Raw genomic sequence first — 23249 nt, 5'->3', positions numbered from 1 at the left:
ACGAAGCCCCGGCTTCCTTAGAGGACAGCCTACTTTCTTTTATAGAACCCCGATGGATTGATATGATGTCGTAACACATGAGGGTAGGTCTAGTCTCGGCATATTCTCAATGACGTATCATTTGCGAGGGAGAAGTAATTCTGAAGAGCCAGCATGCATAGCGCTGCTTCATGTATCCGACTGAGGCATGCTTATTGGGTTTGCACAATAATGGGATAATAGGATTCATGCCATCATACTGCGTGGCCATACCGTGGGAAACTACATATACCAGCGAGGCGTCGCGGTTGACGAGCTGAGGGTTGTGTCGGGCCCAGGAACTTGTCCAATTTGAACTGGACCACATATATGATTTATACCGCTGCCATTTCCCTGCCACGTCGGCGTTTTTGGCTTGCCATATGCTCGAGTGAGAACCAAGCGGCCTCGCGACTATGACGCCGACTGCAACCCCGTAGAGCCGGCCACGCATCGCAACCATCATGAGTGGTGCGCACTCGCATAGTATCAGCACCAGCCTGGTGTTTGACAATATTTTTAGATACCTACAGATCCTCTTCGCGGGGTCCTCGTAGTTAGAACACTCGTAAGTAGTCAATGAATGGTGACTCGGAAAGGATTGGATGTTATTTGGCTTGACTTTCGTGAAGCTGGCCATGGGACAACTACAGGCAGGTTCGATAAGCTATCCGATAACAAAGACGCTGGTTTCTCCTTTCAAGAGCCTCACAATTGCAGGGAATGAAAATAAATGGCCGTCACCTTGTGTAGATGGGGGGATATATCAGAGCCAGTTGAGGGAGCAGGAAATGGAAGGCGTGGATTTATATGCGTCTTGTTATGTTCGCCATCTGACGCCGAAGAGAGCTGCTAACCCACGTTTCTCCAGTTCCATTGCTGCCCCATATTACAGTATGCAACGTTCAAACACATATAACTACTCGGCGTCTCGCGTTGGGTTCGACGATACTTGATGCTGCTGTCTGTTGATGAAAAGGGAATATTCGACCGCAAAACACAAGGCACAGTTTATTTTCCATAAATTAATCACCACCAATTCCTCGCAGAATACTTCACTTTTGTTTCACATTGCAGTATTTTCTCAGTGATCAATAATTTAGTTTCCTTGCACGTGGCGTCTCTGCAAATCCCTTCATCACCTCGCCTCGCTGTCAACTTTTAAGGAAGGTAGGTCAAAAGATGCCATTCGAAAGCAAGACTTCGTAAGAGCTTACCGTCTAGCGACATCTTTAGTCCAGACTCATGCAGCCACTGGGGTTGATTGGAGAGCTATTGTTGGTTATGTTGTTTGCGCGCGTGCACTACTGCATCGCTCAGTTCGATGTCGATAAACCAAGGCCAAATTTTAGCTGTCAAGTGAAAGGAGAGGAGCGGACATACGACGGGCGGGTATAGCCCAGTACAAATCTTTCCCATTCGTGCGGACTCGCCACAAAGTCATTTACAAAATGTGCTCATGGGGAGCAGAGGTTGGCCTAGTCCGGTGCTTCGGCGGAAGCTATCCCCACTTGTATTCAACCGGCGCCGGTTCGGATCCAGCCGTGACGGCCAACCTCGGGAGCTCCGTATATCCCCTGTCCGACCCCACCATAGCTCCGCTGTCCAGGTAGTCCAAGATAGGTGTCCGATGAATGCGTCTTGGTTAAGATTCAGGATGGCATATCTAATACGGCGATTGATAATCCATGTTGATCTGCGCAGACCAGCGAACACCATTCTATTCTGGAAGCCCTCTAGGCGATGCAACCGAAGATCACGCAAGGCGACAATTTCCACGCCCAAGAGATTAAGACTGGGGCCTGGGCAGATTCCCAAAGATTTCGCACAAGGAGGCACATTCCATTCAAGTAAGTAAGGGAACCAGTCAGAAAGCCAACATTGGTCTGCCTGGTTGCAAGTGCCGGGATTGCCCGCTCACTGGTACTATGGTCGCAGAAAACACAACCCATATAACATCAACTCTGAGCATACCATCGGAAGCTGTGAGTAAATCTTGGGGTGCTCATGTCGCTATCAGGCTCAGATGGATCAATTCCACAGCATGTGAAGAAAGACCCCCAGCAAGGGTGTGCATTACGCGCTCTCTGATTGGCCGTTAAAACATATCCCCAGGCCTAAAGTGCGAGGCTGCGATCTTTTTCTTCCAGCCTTGTCCCTCTTACCTCTCTTTCCAACAACACAATCGCACAACCGCATTGCCCTCTTGCGCAAAAATACCCCCACTCGCGAGGCTTCGTTCTTGAACCGTAAAAAACTGCAGCCTTCACGCCCCAAAAAACTACCCGCACCGCGGCAAGCTAACAAAACCCGCGCGATCCAAACCTTCGATCGACGTCATTCAACATGGCCGACTCCGACGGCGAGTACAACGACCTGTCCGATGAAGACCTCATCGACCACCCCGCTGGCAACGGCGCCAACGCAGGGAAGGCGGCGGGTGGGCGTGGGAAGAAGGGAAAGAGCGGGAACTCCAAGGCGCGATGGGAGGAGGTCAAGCGAAGCTGGGAGGAAGTCACAGAAGGCGCCGACGGTAGTTTGGCGGTCGGCGCGAGCCTGGAGGCAGAGAAGCGGAGGAGGTTGCTCAGAGATACTACACCGCTGCAGCGCGGCATCATCCGGCACGTAGTGCTGGTTCTGGACATGTCCTTCGCCATGATGGAGAAGGACATGCTCCCGAACCGCTATCGCGTCGCCTGGGCATACGCCGCGGACTTTGTGAAGGAGTACTTTGAGCAGAATCCGATCTCGCAGCTGGGGATTATTGGAATGCGGGATGGCGTGGCTCTGCGCATCAGCGATATGAGTGGTAATCCAACGGACCACCTAGAGAAGCTGAAGACGTTCGAGGGACAAGAGCCGTCAGGCAACCCGAGTTTGCAGAACGCGCTCGAGATGTGCCGCGGTGCATTATTGTAGGGAACGATGCTGCTAACAAGCACGCTGGACTATGCTAATCCGTAACTCTGCCAGTCACGCTCCCTCCCACGGCACACGCGAAGTTCTCATTGTCTTCGGCGCCCTCCTCTCCTCCGACCCCGGCGACATCCACGATACAATATCCTCCCTCATAGCTGACCGTATCCGAGTCTCCATTGTCGGCCTCGCGGCGCAAGTCGCCATTTGCGCCGAGCTGTGCAGCCGCACCAATGCCGGCGACGACACACAGTACAGCGTCTGCATGAACGACGCTCACTTCCGCGACCTCCTCCTCGCCGCCACGACCCCGCCCGTCACCCGAACCGCCGCGCAAAGTACCGCCTCCCTGCTCATGATGGGCTTCCCTTCCCGCACCCTGACGCAGGGTGAAGCCACCGCCGTATGCGCATGTCACAACAAACCCGCCCGCGAGGGATACCTCTGCACACGCTGCGGCACTCGCGTGTGCCGCCTGCCCATCGAGTGTCCCGCCTGCAGCCTGACGCTCATTCTCTCTACCCACCTTGCCCGCTCATACCATCATCTCTTCCCGTTGAGGAATTGGATCGAGGTCCCCTGGGCGGTGGCCTCCAAATCCAAAGCCTGCTACTCCTGCCTGACAACATTCCCGGAGCCGCCCAAAGCAGGCAAGAAGAAGGACAAGGACAAGGAAAAAGATGGCGTCCCTACCGCCACGCCCGTGGCCCCGACCCCGGTAACGGCATCGGAGCTCAAGGGCGTGAGCGAAAGTGGGCGGTATGCCTGCACGGTATGCGGGAATCACTTCTGCATTGACTGCGATGTTTACGCGCACGAGGTTATTCACAACTGTCCCGGATGCCAGAGTGATACCCGTGGGGCGCCGATGGAGGTGGTGATGGAGACAAACGGAACGCACGAGCATCAAACGAACGGAACGGCAATGGTGATAGACTCATGACACGCGAATAACCACAGGGATACTATGTCCGCACTCGGCATTTATGAACAAGTTACGCAGAGCCGGGTCCCCTTAGGGCTTCTTAGATAAAACGGAGATGGCGCAGCAAGACGGAATATGGCCGTGTTTGCCGAGGTGGGGTGCAAGACCCGGAGCCGGATTAGGCCGCCATAACCCGCGTGCATACTTGGGGGACGAGATGGACACGGCCGCATCGGGGGCACATAACTGGAAGGGGAGGGAGACATAGTTCATCGGCGCAAGGGGGTCCGGTACGGATCATGTTTTGAATATACCTATGGTACTCTGCACAATCCACCAATAAAATAAAGATCGAGCCGTTTCCTTCTGATGAAGGAACTAGGCAGGGTGACGGATATACGCCTCAGCTGTCTCTCATAAACTCTCCATGACAAGTCACTACATGCAGACATGACTGATGTGACACCAATGGTGTGCTTTCTTCTGATTTTTTTTTCCTGAATAGTGGTTTTACTCGTTCGCTTGTTTACAGGTTTCCTCGCTCAGCCTGCTCGCGCTCAATCGCCTCAAACAGGCTTTTGAAGTTACCCGCGCCAAAGCCCTCAAAGTGGTTGCGCTGGATAATCTCGATAAAGACGGTGGGGCGGTCCATGAGTGGCTTGGTGAAGAGCTGCAGCAGGTATCCCTGCTCATCGTAGTCGATGAGGATGTTGAGCGCCTCAATGGTGGCAAGGTCCTCCTTAAGCTCCCAGTTGCGCTTCTCCGTCTTGAGGCGGTGACGCATAGTGTCGTAGTACGTGGAAGGCACGTTGATGAACTCGACGCCGCGGGCGCGCATCGCCGAGACGGTCGTGATGATGTCCGCCGTCAGGAGGGCAATGTGCTGGACGCCGGCGCCCGAGTTGAATACGACATACTCCTCGATCTGGGACTTCTTCTTGCCCGGGGCGGGCTCGTTAATGGGCATCTTGACTAGGTTGTTGGCCGAGGACATGACGATGGAGTTGAGGGCCGAGAATTCGGTGCAGATCTGTGAGTCGTCGACGGACCAGAAGCGGTGGAAGGAGAGGCACTGCTCGTAGAAGGCGCAGGCAGCAACCATTTCGTTCCAGGACTGGTTGCCGACGCAGTGGTCGATGCGGGCCAGAGGAACGTTGGGCAGGGTGATGGACGCCGACGGGGACTTGGCCGCGCGGAAGCCCGGGAGGAACGGACCCGTGTAGTTGTTCCGGGAGATGAGGGTGTGCGTCGTGTCGCCGTAGGTGCGGATAACGGCGGTCAGCACATCGCCATGCTCCTTGTCGGTGAGGACGGTAGGAGGCTGGACGGACTGAGCGCCCCCCTGGACGGCCTTGTTGTAGACGCCCTCGACGTTCTCGACCTCGAAGGCGACATCCTTTACGGCGTCGCCATGCCTCTCGAGGTGGGCATGAATCTCGCGCAGGAGCTCTCGCTCCGCGTCAGAGATGGGCTCGTCCTCGGGGAGGTGGGCATGGGAGCGCACAGGGGAGGTGAAGACGAAGCGGACGCCGTTGTTGGCGACGGCGTACGAGGCAATATACCTGCTGCCCGTCTCGAGCCCCTTGTATGCGACGGTCTTGAAGCCGAAGAGAGTGGTGTAGTAAGCAGCGGCCTGCTTCGCGTTGCCAACCCACCAGGTTACGTGGTCGTAGCCCTGGAAGTTGGGCGGCGGATGCTGCACTGCGAGTCCATCGCCGAGGTCTGTTGATGCCGGATAGGCGGCGTTCTGTGGCGGGGAGTCTGTGATTGCAGAAGGGGACATTGACACTCAGCAGTTTTCGGGTGTACCGGGGACTTGATGTCTTGGATGAGGTGTATTGTGCGTTGTATTCTCTGATAAGAGGTACAGTCGATGAGATAATCTATCAAGACAATGAATGTCGACGGCGGATGAGGATCGAAGAAACCATCGGCATTGCGTACGGCGTACCACCCTGATTATAAGTACTTACACACTGACACTATATCATTGATGAACCTTAAAACAAGGACGGACTTCCGCCCAGAAACACAAGGGTATCAGTAATCTTAGATCCTATGCCGCACATTGGCGGATTCAGTCGCCGAAGCTGACGCTTGCCACTGGCCAATGCTGGGGCGGGGTTTCTTCTGAGTCTGTGCTGGCCAGCGAATGTTCATGACGGGCGCCGTCCTGGGTCCGTCTAGATTCCTGGCAGTAGCGCCCAAAGTAGAAGGAGAGGTTGGCAGCGGTAAAGCAAAGCCGTGCAATGTTGAGATGTAATCGCATGCGGAAAGGCGCCGGCCGAACGTGATGGCCGTGGTGAGCCGAGCTAAGCCGCCGCTGGCCGGCCCATGTGCGCGGCGCGGCTTTGGCGGTCCCCACTATGCTTCGGATGCTCCAGGCTATGCCCGCCATCCAGCGCAGCACTTCCCACATCCAACCTGGAATACAAAGAATCTGACGGTACAGGCAGTCTAGCCGCTGTTTCCGTCATCCTGGGGTATGTCTGGGCTAGGTCATCGGGTGGGTACCCCACAAGGATGACTGCATGTCTTATCGCCTCTCCTCTGAAACCCTCTCATAGCCGTTGGAGTGCGGAATGTATAGACGTGCTACTCGGCTCCCCGCTGGATCCGCTCGGACGTTGTTGCGTCTGATAAATCCCCTGCGGTAGCCTGTGAATCCCGGCGTTGATAATCCTAATCAGTTCTGAGGGGTGCGCAGTCGTTCAACCGTCACATATCGTAGTAGAATCGATTGAGCTCGAATCTGCTCCCCTCATCGAATAACATTAGTATTCCTTCAGGATTGATTGGCCGTCCCGACCAGTACTGCAAACATGGCTTCCTTGGGTTTGAGTCGACACGACGTCAACGTGCTTGACAAGATCAAAGACCCCGAATCCGATCCCTCGGCAAACGTGTTGCTCGACCCGTCACTACCTCGAGACCCCAATATCACCGACACGTCCGTCTATGAGCGTGTCATCATGATAGAGCGCGAAATCGTCTTGTCCATGCAACAGCTCGAACTCCAATTGGCGGGGCTGAGGCCGAAAACCGTGTCCGAACCTGTGCAGGAATACAAAACCCTGCTCTCGAAGCTCGACGACTTCATTTCAGAATACCCGAACTATGCTAGCGCGAGGAACAATCGCGTGCAGGCATTGAGACGTCTGTATGGAGACACGATGTTGGTGGCAGGGGCGCCGGCAACGCCTCAGAGACTCATTGAGAATCCCGAGCCTGCCGAGTTGAGCCAGCATTTAATCATTGCCTTGGAAGACATCGAAAAGTCCATCTCCCTTCTGACGCCGCGAACCATGTTTGGCGCCATGTCACCCCAAGCCGCCAAGACGCTGTCTCTCGCCTACACACAACGTGCTGCCATCTATCACACGACAGCCAAGCTGGTGCCCGAAAATGAGGTGCAGGTCTCCGAATCCAGGCGGGAGGCCAAGTGGACAAAACTCGCTTTTGAAGAGGCGGCCTCTCGCGACTTTGCCATGGGCGGAAGGTATGGCAACGAGATCGCCAAGGGCCTTGCAGTGAGCACAAACCCGACGGCGAAGCTGTGCGGGCAAATGGTTCGGGAGGCGATGAAGAAGGAATACGGGCCGTCGTTCGGCGATTAAGATTATGTAGACAGTACGTGAGACTTGCTTGCAAGCCGAATGCAACCGAAAATGCTGCCGCGATACCGCAACTTCTCCCTTGGACGGTGATCGTAGAGAGCGCTGCGCCTATGCTGAAACCTTGGCCAATCCCAGACGCCTAAACAAGTAAACTCAGTCAGCAAAGACTTTCGATAACTGCAAACTGACCAGAGTATGTCTGTGAATGCTGTCGTACCTCTTGGCAGCCGCGATGGTCTGCTGTGTAGTTCTGCCCTGTTCCTTCTCCTCACGGTTGATTCTTGTGGCAGCGGCACCGAGGCCAATCACCAGGGCGAAGATGGGGTCAGCGACCTTGGAAATGATGTATGCGGGGGGAGGAGCCATGATGCACGGTTGTAGCGTCGTTTCTTAAGGTTCAAACAGCTGACTGTGAGTATTCAGGTTGTCGTCGAAAGGATCGGAAAGAGTTCACGAAAAGCTCCGAGGTCAGCTAGAACTGTGGAGTCAGTGGTGGACGTGGGTGCCGGTAGAGCTGCGGCAAGAGACGAGAGAGGACAGGCCCCATCTGCAGCACCTCTTTGGCCTCAGCTCAGGGACACTGGAGTCAGGGCCACCGCCCAGCTCCTCCCCACCAAAATTTAGTCACGTGACTGCGCACATGCTTAGGTCGCTTCCAGAAATTTTACGCAGCCCACAAACCCCAATTTCTCGTCAAATTCTAAGATAGCGGCCCTCACGACGCAGCAACTTCTCAACAGCACGCCCAGCACCCCCCCCGACAGCGCAGGTCAAAATGAAGTTCCTCAAGGTCGGCCGAGTCGCCATCATCACCCACGGCCGCTACGCCGGCAAGAAGGTACGAATCTACGAGTTTTGCGAAGCCTACCCGCACCATTTTCCCTCTTTGCGAGAGAGCGGTGGGAATATTTCAACGTCGCCGCCGGGAACGCGTGTTTGGTCTTGGGAATAAGGGAAGGGACGACAGTGCGATACCAGAGTAACAAGGAAAAGAGACGGATAACACGACCGACCAAACACATTTTTGCGAGCGGCTCCGACGTTGAGATATACACGACCACTTTCCGGATGGAACAATGAATGAACTGGGACACGATCAAGCGATGCTAACATCGGGTTCTCTGCAGGTCGTCATCATCCAGCCTGTCGACTCTGGCAACAAGGCTCACCCCTTCGGCCATGCCCTCGTCGCCGGCATCGAGCGTTACCCCTCCAAGATCACCCGCCGCATGTCCAAGACGAGACAGGAGAAGCGCAACAAGATTAAGCCCTTCGTCAAGCTCGTCAACTACAACCACTTGATGCCCACTCGCTACACCCTGGAGCTTGAGGGTCTTAAGGGCGTTGTCAGCAACGACACCTTCAAGGAGGTCACCCAGCGTGAGGACGCCAAGAAGACGGTGAAGAAGGTTCTGGAGGAGCGTTACACGAGCGGCAAGAACCGGTGGTTCTTCACGCCTCTGAGTATGTGCCCCCCTTCCTGGACACAGTCCCAATCCTCCCACAGGGGAGCGACTTGTTTCTATATCAATTGGACATTTTCTAACGCAACGCAGGATTTTAAAGGGAAACCGTTTCTGCAATCGTCAACAGGTCGGGGAGTTGGGCTGGCTTGTAAAGAGCATCAATTGGCATTTGAGGTCCTCGGTTTAAGGGCTCCCAATGAGAAACCATTGAAATCAAGACGTTTGCCTGTGATACCTCAACAAAAATGGAATGCCGCTGCTGTGACCGAAGAGAAGTGATAGAGAAAAGGGGTCCAGGGTCTTTGATGACTTGATGGGTACGAATCAGCCCTTGGCCGTGGGACGGCCATGATCAATGGAACATGAAATAAGCAAGTCAAAACAATTCTCCCAACCGAAAATCAAGTCGTGGTATTCTTTCAGTGTTGTTGTCCTGTTTCAGCGTCACATTGCACGTGGGGGTTACTGCCACCCAACTGCCATGTGGGGCACAAACTGAAGCATGTATAGCACAGAACATTGATCATAATCGTCGACTAAAGCTGGGGTTTTCTGACCTGCCACTTCCACTGCAAACTCGAAATAAGTTTTTATTATTCCAAGAAAGAAAAGAATCCCATTCCCATCAATCTGTCACGGGATTCCTCTACGCTTGTCACTGCAGCTGGCGGTATCTTTTGGGCCTTGAATTTTTTGCTTCAAAAAGCTTTGTGTATCATTGCGTGCTTACATGTCTATATCCTCCGCCGTCTAGAGTACATCGATTAGAACTTCATGATGCAAGCCCCATGCCAACCTAGACCCTTTTGCGCTCTGCGCCGTTGCTCTATAGCTAGCTGTACATGTGTGTAACTCCCCCCCCTAAACAAACAAAATGGTTCCGATCTTCTCCGGATTAAAAGAAAGGTGTCAATGGGCGCACGGATGAAAAGAAGCTCGTAATATGTACTCAGAACAGGGTAGTCGTTGCGGAGAGAGCTGGTATCGTCACATCTCTACGCTTACAAGTAGGAAAATGATAGGTCAAGGAAAAGAGGTTGCCGCCTATCCTGCGTGACCTATGCCCTGCTGCTGCCGAAGTGGCTGTTGACCTCGTTGATAAGGTTGTGGGGGTCGTACTCGGGAGCATACGTCGGTGCCAGGCCGCCGAGGAGAGTGAAGAGGACAAAAGCGGAGAGCACGATGATGCTGAGCTTGCGGAGGATTGGCTTGCGCTGGCCAAACTCGGCCCACTGGCGGCCGCCCTCGCCCAAGTAGCCCTTGATCTGCTCAAAGCCGAGCTTGTAGTAGACCATACCACCGAGAGCAATGCTGTATCCGAAGAACTGGAGACCAGAGACCTGGGTGCCCCAAATCGCCATCGAGGCTGCGACCAACATGACGTCCTTGAGGACACCGCACAGGGTCAGGACCAGGGAGGAAGTCTTGCCAATCTGGGTAACCGGTTAGTATCGCCGTTCGGTCAGGCTTGGAGATAATTCGACTTACCAGGAAGACGACGGAAACGTTCAGCAAGAAGGCACAGAGACCGTTCAGGAAGAAGGTGAACAGGCCGACGTTGTAAACCTGGTCCATGGTAACCTTGGGGATCTCCCAGATAAGGGCGACAGCTAAGTTCATGACAGCACAGATGGGAGCGAAGTAGTAGACGGAGACGAGGGGGTCCATCTTGTAGTCCGCAGAGCTAAGCAGGCGCTGAACCATGGTGAGACGCAGGGCTTCGAAAATGACACCGCCAATCTGGAAGATGACACCGATCCAGACGAACTTGATCTCGCCAATCGAGGCAATGATGACACCAACGACAATGACGGAGACGTTCAGGAAGACCCTCAGATTGGGCGTGGAAACACCCAGGGCCCATCCGGACAGGAGAACGGCGACGGGGGTGGTAGCCTATTGCTGTTAGCGAGAGCGCCCCTGTCGGTATGTTCGGGCGATTCCTACCTTGAGCATCTGGATGAAAGCGACGGAGAGGTACAGGTAGGTGAGGTTACCGCAGATCAAACTCAAGCTGAAGAAGACGCCGATGGGGACAATGGCCCTGACGTACACGCGGCCAGTCATCTTGACCGACTTGCGGCCATCGAGAACGTGGGTCCAGCGAGCGAGGATCTGGGTCATGATGGTCGCGAAGGTCAAGTGATAGGTCGTGAGAATGACCGGGTAGCCTTTTTGTCAATTAGCATTGTGTTCACGGTTCGGGTCTGCAGTCGATCGGCTTACGGAAGTTGAGGGTGTCGAGGATCCATTTGTTGAAAAGAATGACCGAGGAGGACAGCGAGATCCAGACACTAGACGAATAGAGGCCATCAGCAAATTGTTCCTGACAGCCAAAACGCGAGAGGATTGCTCTCTTACATGACGTATAGAGCAGGATGAATCTGAGTCTTGGGGGACTGGGACTTCTCAAGGTCCGGATTCGTGGTAGGCAGGATTGAGCCGTTCTCTCCGCGAGGGACCTCGCCCGAGACGCGCGTCTTCTCGTCGACGCCCATTGTGACGGTGTTGTCGTGAGTTGAGGAGTGAGAGGAAGAGAGGGATTGAGGCGACGCAGAATTGGATGTGATGACGATGGTTGGTGGTTGTGGTTTGTAGGAGGAGCAAGTTGATACAGCTCGGATGCAAAAAAGACGGGACGCGCAAAACGAGAGCGAGCGAGTGGACGGGACGGCCAAGCACTCGTTAAGGGTGTCGTGGGGTAGCGACGGGTACTTTAACGATATGCAATTCGGGGGTCCCAGGGGTAAAACGTTAACAGACACCTGTGTTCTGGCTGTGCAAACCTTGGGCTGAGCACGGCTTTAGGGTTTGGAACTTGTGGTGAAGGAGAAGAATTGAAAGGAGGCCGAAGGAGGGCTATGACAACCGCGACTCTGCGGGAAGAGTTTAATAGAGGTTTGAAGAGGACAGGAGGTGTTCGGGATGGGAAAGGGGAGCGAGGAGGGGAGGGGTGGGCTGGGCCAGGCGAGGTTGTAGTGCAACAAGATATGGTCGGCAAATAAAAAAAAATATTATTAAAAAAAATCGAAATTCTTTTTTTTCTCTCACACACACTCTCTCCCTGTACCTCTTGTTCTGGAAATTGAGGTTCATGTTGACGCGATCAAGCCCGCCCAATCCAGGATGCGGCAGACGATGTACAGTCACGGATACCTGGTGGGGTGGAGCCGGGTACCCGCCAACAGGTGCTGGCACCTTGGCCGGAGCGCAGCCCGCATGTACCTGGTACGGGAGTCCACTCTGAGGGAGGGGGCATGGGGGGCCACTGGATGTATGGTACGCCACCTTCTCAGGGGCTCCGATGGGCCTAATATTAGTGCTGCCAATCTTGGATAGGGGCCGCAAATCAAGCTCTGCCCGCTCGCCCACGTTCTAGTCCTTGGCATTTCATCAGCTCTTCAACTAAGGCATTGCAAGGCACAAGCTGGCTTTGCTCTGGAGAAAGTAATTAATCCCCAAATAATGGATCTTCTGGACATGTCCTGGAAGCAGTGCCAGCAAGGTAGGTTCAGGCCGGCCAAGCGAACTATGTGAATTGAAGATCCGAGACCCGTCTTGAGGCTTGACTTGGGCAGAGTTTCTCGTGATTGGTGCCGGCTATGGATACATAGGTCTGACTGCATGCATCCAACGCCCGCCCAAAGATGGTTGTGCATGTGCGGATACCTTGCAACTACAAATCAAGTCCCGTCACGGGCGCAGGACGCCATCGTGCCCGTTGCTGCCGTCCGCCGTCCGCCGCTGTTAGTAGTTGACTGCTCTTGATGCTGGTCATGGAAAATGGACAACTGCCCCGAGAGACGGGCCCGGGGGGCATTCAAAATGCTCTCTTCCTGGCCATCCAAGCTCCGCGGGTACGCTTCAGCCCATAGCCTTGGCTTTACTTTATGGATGCAGTTAAGATGTCCGTACCCATCCGCTAATCCTTCTTGCTGGGGAAGGGGAGGGCGTCGCACATGCCCATGGGTTCGTGGAAATGGCATTGTCATCATGGATTTCAAGTGTATGGTCGCCTACCATGTGGCAAGGCGGCTGCCTTCATGCTAGGGGGTAGGTGGTATTAGTAGGCCCTACCTGGCAGTGCGTATATCTGAGGTGCAAAACTCCATTCAACGGTCGGAATAAATAGAAAAGGCTAGAGCAAGGCGGGAGGAGGAGGAACACAAGGCTCATGCGCTGGCGTTGCATCTCTTGCCCTACCAGTCAATTCATTAGCTCTGTTACTTCTATTTCGTGCCAGCCTGACTGGGTGGTTTGCTCGGCCACAATCAACTCCAGACCTGCGCTTGCTTTACCGGTTACAGACCCTTGGGTAAGAGGCGGAGAGGCCACTCCGAGCGCCGTCCGCACTGCACAGGCAACCTCGCATGGCATCTGCGATTCCACATCTCTTACGTCCCTCAAGGTGAAGGCAGAACGGAAACCCGAGGCTGAAGCCGAGGCGAACCCAAGATGCACCGTTACCTGGTCTGTACTCTTTCTTTACACCTCTCAGCACCAGGTTGATTGCACTCTCGTCCCACGAGTCGCGAATTGGTGGGACCTTGTGTTCTTTGTGTGTCTGCCCCCCGATCCGGCCTTGGCCTTGGTCAGTCCGGCGACTCGCAAGCACAGCCCTCGTTCTCGCTCCTGTCCTCGTCAGCTGCCTTTGCGGGCCGAATCCGTGGTGTATTTCGGCCTCCAGCGTGCCAGGTTGACAACATTCTTTCCGCGGGAAGCGGGGGCCGGGACGTGGTTGCGGTGCTAGAGTAGGATGCTTCAAGCTCTCCCCTGGTCTCCCTGCCGCCCTACGTATAGAGCCGGGACGCCATCGTCGCCATCGAACGCCGCGAGGCGTCATCGCGCTGCTTCATACAGATGGCGCATCGTGGGCACCGGCCGCTTGGATCGCTGGCCCCGGCAATGCTGAAGCCTACCCGCCTGACCGCCTGCCCGCCTTGCGGCTTGCATGCCTCTCATCCTCGCCTTCGCGCTCCCAAAAGGTTCGTTCGAACTTCCGCGCCCGGCCAGGTCTCACTTCAGCCTTACTCGGACCGGGTCTTGCGTGGCTGCCACATTTGCTGTACCAAGCCATGCCCCTCCGTATCTGTATAACCCAAGCCGAAAACTTAACCGTGGCGGATGTGTGGCATCGCAATTCGAACAGCAGTGCCGCCTGTCCTGTCTCTTGCCGTTGCTGACATGCATCAAGGCACGCACGCCTCAACTCGACGCACCGTACCTGCAGATAAAACCCCTCCACTCACGTGTACGCATCTTTGAAAGCTTCGCTTTACATAGTAGCATATGTCTGCGACAAGACCACGGATATAACTCGCAGAAGGTCTCAGGCATCATCGGACCCATGGTCCTGGATCTGGCAGATTGGACATGCAGCTTGGCTTGCATTGCCTTCCGGTGTGCTACTTACAAATTTATCCACGGCGCCTGCAGTTTGCTGTTGACATACAATATTGCCCGCGGCCCTGCTTGCATATACCAAGTGTTTTCATCGGACGAAAACACCGTCAAAGCACTCTGCTCTCCAAGCCCTACACCCTTACGACCTCGATACCAAGCATTCTGTCAGCGAATCTCTCCGCCGTGATTCTCCAGCTGGACCTGTTATTAGAAACCCGGTGTTTGGAGTGTACCCTGAATCAGTGGCTGGCGGAGGTCGAGGTTCATGCGGCGCCTTGAAACCGACCCGGCCGATCTACAAGAGATCCAGTTTGTCTGTTTCAGAGTGTTGATGAGATGGGTCCTGTATCCCTGCATCGGCTGCCGGGCTGGGCTCTCGAACATGTGTCTTGTTCGGGGTAGTGGCCGTCATTCGACGCCCCCCTTTGGTGGAGGAGACACGCACGCTCGGAAGCCAGCACGCACACAGCGGTGCTCTCCCCAGCTGGCTGGTGCACACTCTCGCCCGGCAGCTCACCATTAAACGGACCACTGCACTGGCAATTGACAGACCAGAGGTCGACTTGTGATCGACTCTCACAGCCTCCTTTGCTGCTCCGCACCCGAGAGGCAGGGGGAAATCCCGCATGGGGATGTGAACGTCAATCGCCACGAGAAGAGCTGGCTAGGGACCCAGAACGGCGTCAGTTTGTAACAACTACCGACGGATCGAAATTAACTCGGGCTACTCCATCAGCAGTCCAACCCGGACCCAGTGGTGACGACAACGGTCGGGATCAGGACAAGGAGGACGAAAGACGGGAAGATTTCCCAGATTGCCAGATGTTCAACGGTGGCACCTGGCCCGAGTGCTGTCTCCCTTGCACCACTTCTGCCCTTGCTCATCTCATCAAGCTCGGCGTCCTCGTGGGGGCATGGTCTGGGAGGGCAAGCAGAAAATAAGAAAGTCCAACTCCAATTTCTCAAGCGACGATCGCTGGCCGAGAGGCGAGGCGCAGACCACCTCGCACCAAGACGGGATACAGCGATATCCCTGACCGCATCTTGATTGGCGATGCACGAAGTTGATGAAAATGAGCAGATGCAACATGGGCTTTCGCAAGCAAGCGATTGGAGCCCCCCATCCTTCCAGGGTAAAGTGCGGGTAGAGGCGACGGAACACTGAATCACAAAACTGCTCGCGTCAAGTACCACGTTTCGGCTTATGGAATCCGTCGACGACTCAGACTCAATCCACAGGAGGAACGGCCAAATTTGCGCTAGGTCGGGATAATTAATTAGCAGCAATGCTAGATTCGTCCAGTACAGCGCACACTGCCGTTTGCCGTCTTTAGAACCCAAGTCAAGCAAGTTTGTTTGCATGACGGATTGATGGTCGGCTGCAGCGTGCCAATGGAGGTGGAATTGCGCTCATCTTAAGAGATTACACTGCGCAGGGTTCCGTTATCGAAGGCATCACAACTCGGCTTGGGGCTCTTGAAAGTCGATGGGTGATGGCCTGTACGGGCTTAGACTCCCATGTCACCATGGCAGCTTTGGAGCACGCAAAACAAACAATCATCAGGAAGAAGAGAGAGAGAGGAAGAGAAGGAACAATAATAAAAATGAGCCGCTGGTGATCCGGCTCATGTCCGAAGAACAGCCAAGCTGGAGAATCAATCCCTCCAGCTTCGGTCGGATGACAATGTGACAACCATCGGTAGCGGGAGTGGCAGCGGCAACGGCAGCAGGCACAGACGCACAAGCAAACAGTGACAGGCGATGTACTGGCCCCGAGTCTGTGAGTTTGAGCGAAATGACGGTCAACAGCTGCCAGACTAGGAAATGGAGGCGAAAATAACGTGTGAATGCAGATTGTCGGTGGGTTTGACTCGAGATATGAGAAATATTAGCGCAAGCCACACGCAATCCACTTTTGGATAGCGGTCAGATTGGCATTACTGAATTTGGCGTGACAAGGACGCCGCTCATTGCCAGTTTGCCAGTTGGAAAACGGCCCCTAATCAAAGACGCCAAAGTCGGCAAAGCCAAGGAGTCGAGCGAGTTCTACAGGAAGCAAAGAACTTTGGCCCGAATGGGACCATGAGCTTCAGGAGCAGCAAGATCTACGTGGTTGGGCCAGGGTAAGGGCCGGCAGCGAGCAGCCCAATAGCGTCCGACTCTGGCCCCTTGCCTTTGCGGCAAGCAAGGGACCTTGCAAAGTTTGTGTCGATACCTTCCTTCCCTTTGGCTTAGTACTGTATCCTCGACAGGAGGCGGTCAACGAGAGACATGTTCCCATTGTCTTGGCGGTCTGTCACTGTCGGGGCCGGGATGAAATGGTGGTGGGTGCGGCGTGACGGCGCATCAAGGTAGATTGGAGATTCATCAATCAGAATGATGAGCGACCATGAGGGCGTTTCTGACCCTCCCACTCGCTCTTGTGAGAGATTGAGATTAGGTTGGCAAGATTTGATTCCTTCTTCCCTGAGCTGGTATGTACTTGATTACAATGCTGATGATCTGTACGTTTTGACAAAAGCCAATCTAAATGGCTGTCTACAGTCGGGCCGTTCTGTAGGTAACCAACCGTTGATAGAGCGAGCGTCTACCCGTCGAGGATGAATGAGCCTGCCCACCCGCCTTTGCTTTCCCTCTCATGTTGGAGGGGTGGTGGACTGTGGACCGTTGGACTGTTCCTTTCCAACACCCCACCTCCTACTAGCGTGTGTAGGAACGGGTTGACGGGTGCGTGTGCGTACGTGGTCGATGGGCCACCACGGGGGAGAAGAAAACTGGGAATTCAGGGAACGTGTCCTCGAGTCCTTGGGGAAGCGAAGGCGAATTGCCTCCACAGCTCTCTCTCCAGTTCCCGGTTTCTAGACCGAAAGGCCTGTGGACAAGACAGACCAGACTAGGCCAAAGTGGAGGGGCCAATATCCATCCCACCTTTGAACTTTGCGGCCCTCATCTCAGCTCATCTCATGTCTGCAACCTCGCTGTGGTTCTCAGTTGGGTGTTCTAGTCAGTGTCTCTCGAGTCTCAGTGATGCTGCCCTTTCCTCCCTCTTCTCCCCCAATTTTTATCTATTTATTTATAAAAAACAACAGCAAAGCAAACTCGCCTCGAATTGTCCAAGATGCAATGATGATCCTGGTCCTTGCTCTGTAACCAGCCGTGGGTCGCAGGCTTGCCAGTGCCGCTGCTGGAAACTGGAGTTTGGCCGTCTCTGGATTGTGGACAAGCTTCCGGCACTCCACTGTTGTGGCTGTAACATTGGCACCCGTCGGCTCCCCCTGGTACGGCCGCCGTCTCTTCCTTCCCACACATGAGGTGATGTGCCCAGAACCAGAGGCTGGGGGGGACATGACATGGGGAGGGGGGAGAAGGTGAATAGCAGCAGCACGAGGGCCTGACCTGGGGTTGCGGTTCGCTGCCGTCCGCCCGTCCGTCTGTCGAGTTCCCGTTCCAGTTTTGCAGTGCAGCCCAGGGTTCACTCCCCCTGGGATGTGAGTTGACGATAAGTGTGTCTGGCTGAACAAAGAGGGAGAGGGATGATGATGATGCCATTGGGCGACGGACATTAACAAGGCAGGGAGGATTTATATCATATAAACGCCTTGTCTTGAGTGCAGAAAATGAAGAGACAGCGTAGCAGACGTTCCGTTTGAAAAGGAGGTACACATACACACTTACCACTCTACCCTCTGCATGTAGGTTTGTCCAGCTGGTGAGGAGAGGTACCTATCGGCGGTAAATAAAGTATCTTGCAGCCATTTCGGTACGGCAGGGAACTCTGCGGTACCGGGACCACGCCGCGTGCTCCCACACCCACCCACCCATACGCAGAAAGCAGCAACCTGCAGCAGCCACAACAAATGCATGGTAGTGTAGGAAGCAGAAGCAGAAGCAGCGGAAGCAGCAGCGTAATTAGCACCTGCCACCAACACCTCATGTTGTGCGATATCTCAAAATATGGGGCGTGCCTTAGCGGACGGAGTAACTTGGGACACGGCACTAAAAGCCAATGTACCCGAGTACCTTGCCTCGACCACCCGGCACCAGCGCCAGCACCAGCGCCAGCGTGAGCTTCCATGACAATGACCGGGGGGCCCCGCTAAACCCCTTGTCCCAAATAATAATTCTGGCCCCCCTCCATCACAGGTGCGGTGCAGGAACGGGAGCAGTAGGCGCAGGAGCAGCACCAGTCCCCTTTTTCTTTGGAACCAGGCGAAACCCATATCTACAGCAACGGCCACGACCACCACCGCCGCGCGACTTTCCACTCCCTTCCTCTCTCTCTTGGCTGCCAAACTTCCTTCGCCTTTCCAGAGTGTCAATTCCTTCCCGTTTATACTCTTGCTGCGATCTCGCCAACTTTCCCCGTTGCCGCCAGATCCAATCCCCAAGAGAAGCTTCTCTTTTCCTCCGCACTTGTCGTCTACCGAGACTTGTAACATCACCACCTTCCACACAACCCCCACCATGGCTGACATGTGAGTACTGCCCCTCCGCCGTTGCGCACATTCCAGAGCCCCTGTGGTTTGCGTGGCATTCTGGACCATCGAAAACCCAGAATAAGGAAAAGAATCAAGGCTAACAGCTTTCCCCCAGTAACGTTGATGTCTTGGTTATCGGCGCAGGCCCGACCGGTCTCGGTGCTGCCAAACGCTTGAACCAGATTGTGCGTTCCTCACCGCCAAATCAACACCACCCCGGTCCGCTCAACTCTGGATGCTAACCGCAACCACAGAACGGCCCCTCATGGCTGCTTGTCGATTCCGCCGAGAAGGCCGGTGGTCTCGCCGGCACTGATGTCACCCCCGAGGGCTTCGTAAGTGCTTACTCCGCGAGGCAGCAATCTGCCCTATATTTCGTCTTCAGTTTCTGACCAAGACACCAAAAAAACAGCTTTACGATGTCGGTGGCCACGTCATCTTCTCCCACTACAAGTACTTCGACGACTGCATCGAGGAGGCGCTTCCCAAGGAGGATGACTGGTTCACGCACCAGCGCATCTCCTACGTCCGCTACAAGGGCCTCTGGGTCCCCTACCCCTTCCAGAACAACATTGCCATGCTGCCCAAGGAGGACCAGGTCAAGTGCATGAACGGCCTCATTGATGCCGCTCTCGAGTGCCGCGTCGCCAACACCAAGCCCAAGAACTTCGATGAGTGGATTGTCCGCAACTGCGGTGAGGGTGTCGCCGACATCTTCATGCGCCCCTACAACTACAAGGTCTGGGCTGTTCCCACGACCAAGGTAAGCCTAGGCGCTCCCCGCAAGTAGAACACAGTTGCACCTGTATACTAACGGTGCGTAGATGCAAGCCGAGTGGCTCGGAGAGCGTGTTGCCGCCCCCAACCTGAAGCTCGTCACCGAGAACGTCATTCTGGACAAGATCGCCGGCAACTGGGGCCCCAACGCTACCTTCAAGTTCCCCGCCCGTGACGGTACCGGAGGTATCTGGATTGCCGTTGCCAACACTCTCCCCAAGGAGAACACCCGCTACGGCGAGAAGGGATCCGTCGAGAAGGTCGACGCCGAGAAGAAGATCGTCACCCTTAAGGACGGCACCACCGTCCAGTACGGCAAGCTCGTTTCCACCATGAACGTCGACCAGCTTGTCGAGAGAATGGGCAACCAGGACCTCGTCAGCCTGTCCAAGGGTCTCTTCTACTCCTCCACCCACGTCATCGGCGTTGGTATCCGTGGCGAGCGTCCCGACCGCATCGGCGACAAGTGCTGGCTGTACTTCCCCGAGGACAACTGCCCCTTCTACCGCGCCACCATCTTCTCCAACTACTCCCCCCACAACCAGCCCGAGGCTAGCAAGAAGCTGCCTACGCTGTACCTGGCCAACGGCCAGAAGGCTGAGTCCACCGAGGCTAAGGAGGGCCCCTACTGGTCCATCATGCTCGAGGTCTCCGAGTCCTCCATGAAGCCCGTTGAGCAGGAGAAGATCCTCGAGCAGTGCATCCAGGGTCTCATCAACACCGAGATGATCAAGCCCGAGGACGAGATCGTCTCCACCTACCACCGCCGCTTCAACCACGGCTACCCCACTCCCGCCCTCGAGAGAGAGGGTGTCCTCAAGGACCTCCTGCCCAAGCTCCTCGACCAGGGCATCTACTCCCGTGGCCGTTTCGGCAGCTGGAGATACGAGGTCGGCAACCAGGACCACTCGTTCATGCTGGGTGTCGAGGCCGCCGACAACATTGTCAACGGCGCTGTCGAGCTCACGCTCAACTACCCTGACTTCGTCAACAGCCGCCGCAACGAGGAGCGTCGTCTGGGCCAGTCGTTTGCCTTTGGCTCCAAGGCCAACGGCACCGCCCTCCCCACGCACAGCAAGTAAGCGTGCGGCATGGTGGCGGAACCCGTCTAGGAAAGAGGCAAAAGTGCATTGATTTTTTTCGTCTTTTTGCTGTAAAGCATAGAAGCATGAGCATGACCAATGGAAGGAGGCAAGCTCGGGAAAAGGGAGCTTTGGCTAAGCATATAAGAATACCTGGGAGTTTTACGTTGTTGAATTGGGGGAAAATTACTTCGGTGCGCCATACCCACGATGATGTTGATATATCGTGCGCAGCTGCAGGCGTGGGGGCCGACGGCCCTTGGAAAGGGATACCTATATAGAGTATAGATATTTGACTTCTACAATCTCACAATTTTCAACATCTGTTGAAGCAATGATGGGGAGGAGACCTCGTGTCCCTAGAACCGTTTGGACGCGCTTCAGTCCCTCGCAAGAAGTCGATTTTAGCCGCAGATGCGGATGATGACGATGATTCGTCGTAGCTTGGATGCTGACAGCGATGACCACCAACGGACTCGGCCCGGGTCCATTAGCGTCCGGTTGAAGGACAATGATCCAATAGCCAGGTCTGTTGTGAACCCTTGTCGTTTTCTTTTCTCTTTCGCCGTTTCGCGATGCCCCTCCCTCTTCCCCTCTTCCCCGGATATTTGATTCTCACCCCGAGCAAGGCATCGAGGCTCATCCGATCACAAAATGAACGAGCCGCCGTAACAGCAACTCGGATCCAAGTCCCGTGACCCTTCACCGTAACCCTGTTTCGTGACCGAAGCCGCTTTCACGTTTATGCGCAGAAAAACCGGCCCAGGGGGCGTGATTCAGGGTAGCGGCAGCATTCGCTTTACGTGGTACACCAATACATGGGGGGATTTTTGGTTCGGCCGGGACTTGCACTTACCGGTATCTATTCTTTTCTTCCCCTGCTTCTATTTTGGTAGAAATAATTGCTTTCCCTACCATTAGTAGGGTGACAAACGCAAGTATTGGACCAAGCGGGTGAGGGGAGGAAGTGACCAGTAGATATGTTTTCTTTCTCTTTCCGTCGCTTTGTTTGTCTGCTGCTGCTTCAAACACGAGGGTTTACAATGTTTCGTCCAAACTTTTTCCCTTCCAACGATGTACGTTGGCGGAAGCCAATCTCAAGGGTCCGAGTAAGGTGGCGGCGGCACAGAGGTTTGAGGACTGTGCGCTAATGACATCATTTTCCCATGCGGAGCTGAAGTCCGAGAGGCAGAGAGAAACGGCAGAGTGCAAATGAGGGTTTTGAGGACGACTCGCATCGTCTGATTCGGCTTATACCACCTATGACGATAAAACACATTTCATAGAACGAAACTTTTCCACTTGGTGTTTTCTTTCCAAAACCCCTTCATCTTTGGGGACCAGGGGGGCGGGTCGGTTTGATAGAATGAGTCGTGACGGCATTAGTAAGGGACGCCGTCTCTCACCCCCTGTCAAAGAGCAACGGTTCGGGTTTGTTTGGTTCACTCTGCCTTGGATTCGGGGACCATTCATGGTGCATCCGTAGGGTTCGGCATAACGGATACGACCCTGGCGGTCAACGAGACGCCGTAGTAGTCCACAGTGTAGTGATACACCGTAAAAGACTCGGGAGGAAAGAAGAAAGGGGGAATAAGGGGGGAATTGCAATGTAATGGAACAAAACAAAAACCAACTTTGTACCTAACCCCAACCCCCGTCTTTGACAGACTGGCTGGGACGGAAGAGGGAAACAAAGGACGCGGATCAGTTCCGAATAAGACAATAGACGAACGGCTAGTGGTATCCGTGGGAGGAGCAGGCAAAATGTTTCTGCTCTGCCGTTATTTGTTTTATTTGATTTCCCGTCCACTTTTCGCAACCCAATGGAAGGCGTAAGGCCGCCATCAACTAGCCTGTCTTGTGGCAACCCACAAGGAGACGAGGGGGGGAGCCACCTTGCTGATATTGCCATACGGAAAGTGCGTGTGGTGCCTGCCGGTGGGCAAGTGAAGATTGAGATGCTCATTCACAGTTGTCGGGCGCACAGTAAGCAACAATGGCTTTGGTACCAGGAGCCGCGCCACTGCCACTGCCACTGCCACTGCCTCTGCCGTCAAGGCACACACGCTGACTGGCTGGTAGATTGTCGATGACTGAGACGGGCACCCAGGCGAGCTCTGAGCTTCGAGATGGGGCATTCAGAGCAACCAACCAAGCTTGAGGGTTGCTTTTGCGGTTCCTGCTCATCATTGCCATTCCGAGAGAGGGAAAAGAGACACACACAGAGAGAGACAGTGCGGTTGCGTGTGTGTGCGTTGTGGGCTTGCGCTTGTGGGTGTGTTTACCTTACACTAGGTACTTAGCTCTTTGTTTGATCTTGATCATGCGTCTGAACCTCCTTGCCCTCCTCCCCTGCCTTAGGCCCTGCGGTGATGAAGGAGGGGATTGAGATATTGACAAAAGCTGGATGGACTTCTTCCCAAGGGCCTAGAGCCCCCGAAGAAGTGGATAGCCCTTGTCCTTACCCCACTGCTGTGACAAGGGGTGCCAGGGTTGGCATTTGTCTTTTGTCTTTCTTTCGTCGTCCTGGCTCTTTTCTAGTGCACGCTACTACTGTACTGCACTGG

At 54.7% G+C, this 23249-nt stretch overlaps 7 protein-coding genes across 7 annotated transcripts; 4 read left to right on the top strand and 3 right to left on the bottom strand.

Annotated features, from left to right (window-relative positions):
- Positions 1-2364: 2364 nt before the first annotated feature.
- EsH8_II_000963 (TFIIH/NER complex subunit SSL1) lies at positions 2365-3877 on the top strand (the record flags this gene model as incomplete). The annotated part of the gene is made up of 2 exons (XM_083264261.1): positions 2365-2933; positions 2992-3877. 2 exons carry the CDS (start codon positions 2365-2367, stop codon positions 3875-3877), a joined length of 1455 nt encoding a protein of 484 aa, XP_083121583.1.
- A 508-nt stretch (positions 3878-4385) lies between these two features.
- EsH8_II_000962 (Glyoxalase/Bleomycin resistance protein/Dihydroxybiphenyl dioxygenase) lies at positions 4386-5642 on the bottom strand (the record flags this gene model as incomplete). The annotated part of the gene is made up of 1 exon (XM_083264260.1): positions 4386-5642. The coding sequence occupies one exon, from the start codon at positions 5640-5642 to the stop codon at positions 4386-4388; it is 1257 nt and encodes a 418-aa protein (XP_083121582.1).
- A 1039-nt stretch (positions 5643-6681) lies between these two features.
- On the top strand, positions 6682-7476 carry EsH8_II_000961 (uncharacterized protein; the record flags this gene model as incomplete). The annotated part of the gene is made up of 1 exon (XM_083264259.1): positions 6682-7476. The coding sequence occupies one exon, from the start codon at positions 6682-6684 to the stop codon at positions 7474-7476; it is 795 nt and encodes a 264-aa protein (XP_083121581.1).
- Positions 7477-7584: 108 nt separating this feature from the next.
- Positions 7585-7842, bottom strand: EsH8_II_000960 (uncharacterized protein; the record flags this gene model as incomplete). Its single annotated transcript, XM_083264258.1, has 2 exons — positions 7585-7615; positions 7694-7842. The coding sequence occupies 2 exons, from the start codon at positions 7840-7842 to the stop codon at positions 7585-7587; spliced, it is 180 nt and encodes a 59-aa protein (XP_083121580.1).
- Positions 7843-8251: 409 nt separating this feature from the next.
- Positions 8252-9040, top strand: EsH8_II_000959 (60S ribosomal protein eL27; the record flags this gene model as incomplete). Its single annotated transcript, XM_083264257.1, has 3 exons — positions 8252-8314; positions 8604-8940; positions 9033-9040. 3 exons carry the CDS (start codon positions 8252-8254, stop codon positions 9038-9040), a joined length of 408 nt encoding a protein of 135 aa, XP_083121579.1.
- A 960-nt stretch (positions 9041-10000) lies between these two features.
- Positions 10001-11440, bottom strand: EsH8_II_000958 (triose-phosphate transporter family-domain-containing protein; the record flags this gene model as incomplete). The annotated part of the gene is made up of 5 exons (XM_083264256.1): positions 10001-10375; positions 10431-10838; positions 10890-11113; positions 11169-11236; positions 11304-11440. 5 exons carry the CDS (start codon positions 11438-11440, stop codon positions 10001-10003), a joined length of 1212 nt encoding a protein of 403 aa, XP_083121578.1.
- Positions 11441-18809: 7369 nt separating this feature from the next.
- Positions 18810-20682, top strand: EsH8_II_000957 (protoporphyrinogen/coproporphyrinogen oxidase; the record flags this gene model as incomplete). Its single annotated transcript, XM_083264255.1, has 5 exons — positions 18810-18820; positions 18939-19008; positions 19078-19158; positions 19236-19586; positions 19648-20682. 5 exons carry the CDS (start codon positions 18810-18812, stop codon positions 20680-20682), a joined length of 1548 nt encoding a protein of 515 aa, XP_083121577.1.
- Positions 20683-23249: the final 2567 nt, after the last annotated feature.

This window comes from Colletotrichum jinshuiense, chromosome 2, assembly GCF_051148585.1.
Source record: "Colletotrichum jinshuiense chromosome 2, complete sequence".
NCBI classification, from domain to species: domain Eukaryota; kingdom Fungi; phylum Ascomycota; class Sordariomycetes; order Glomerellales; family Glomerellaceae; genus Colletotrichum; species Colletotrichum jinshuiense.
Note: the sequence above shows the minus strand (reverse complement) of the source record. Positions and strands in the feature narration are given on the sequence as shown.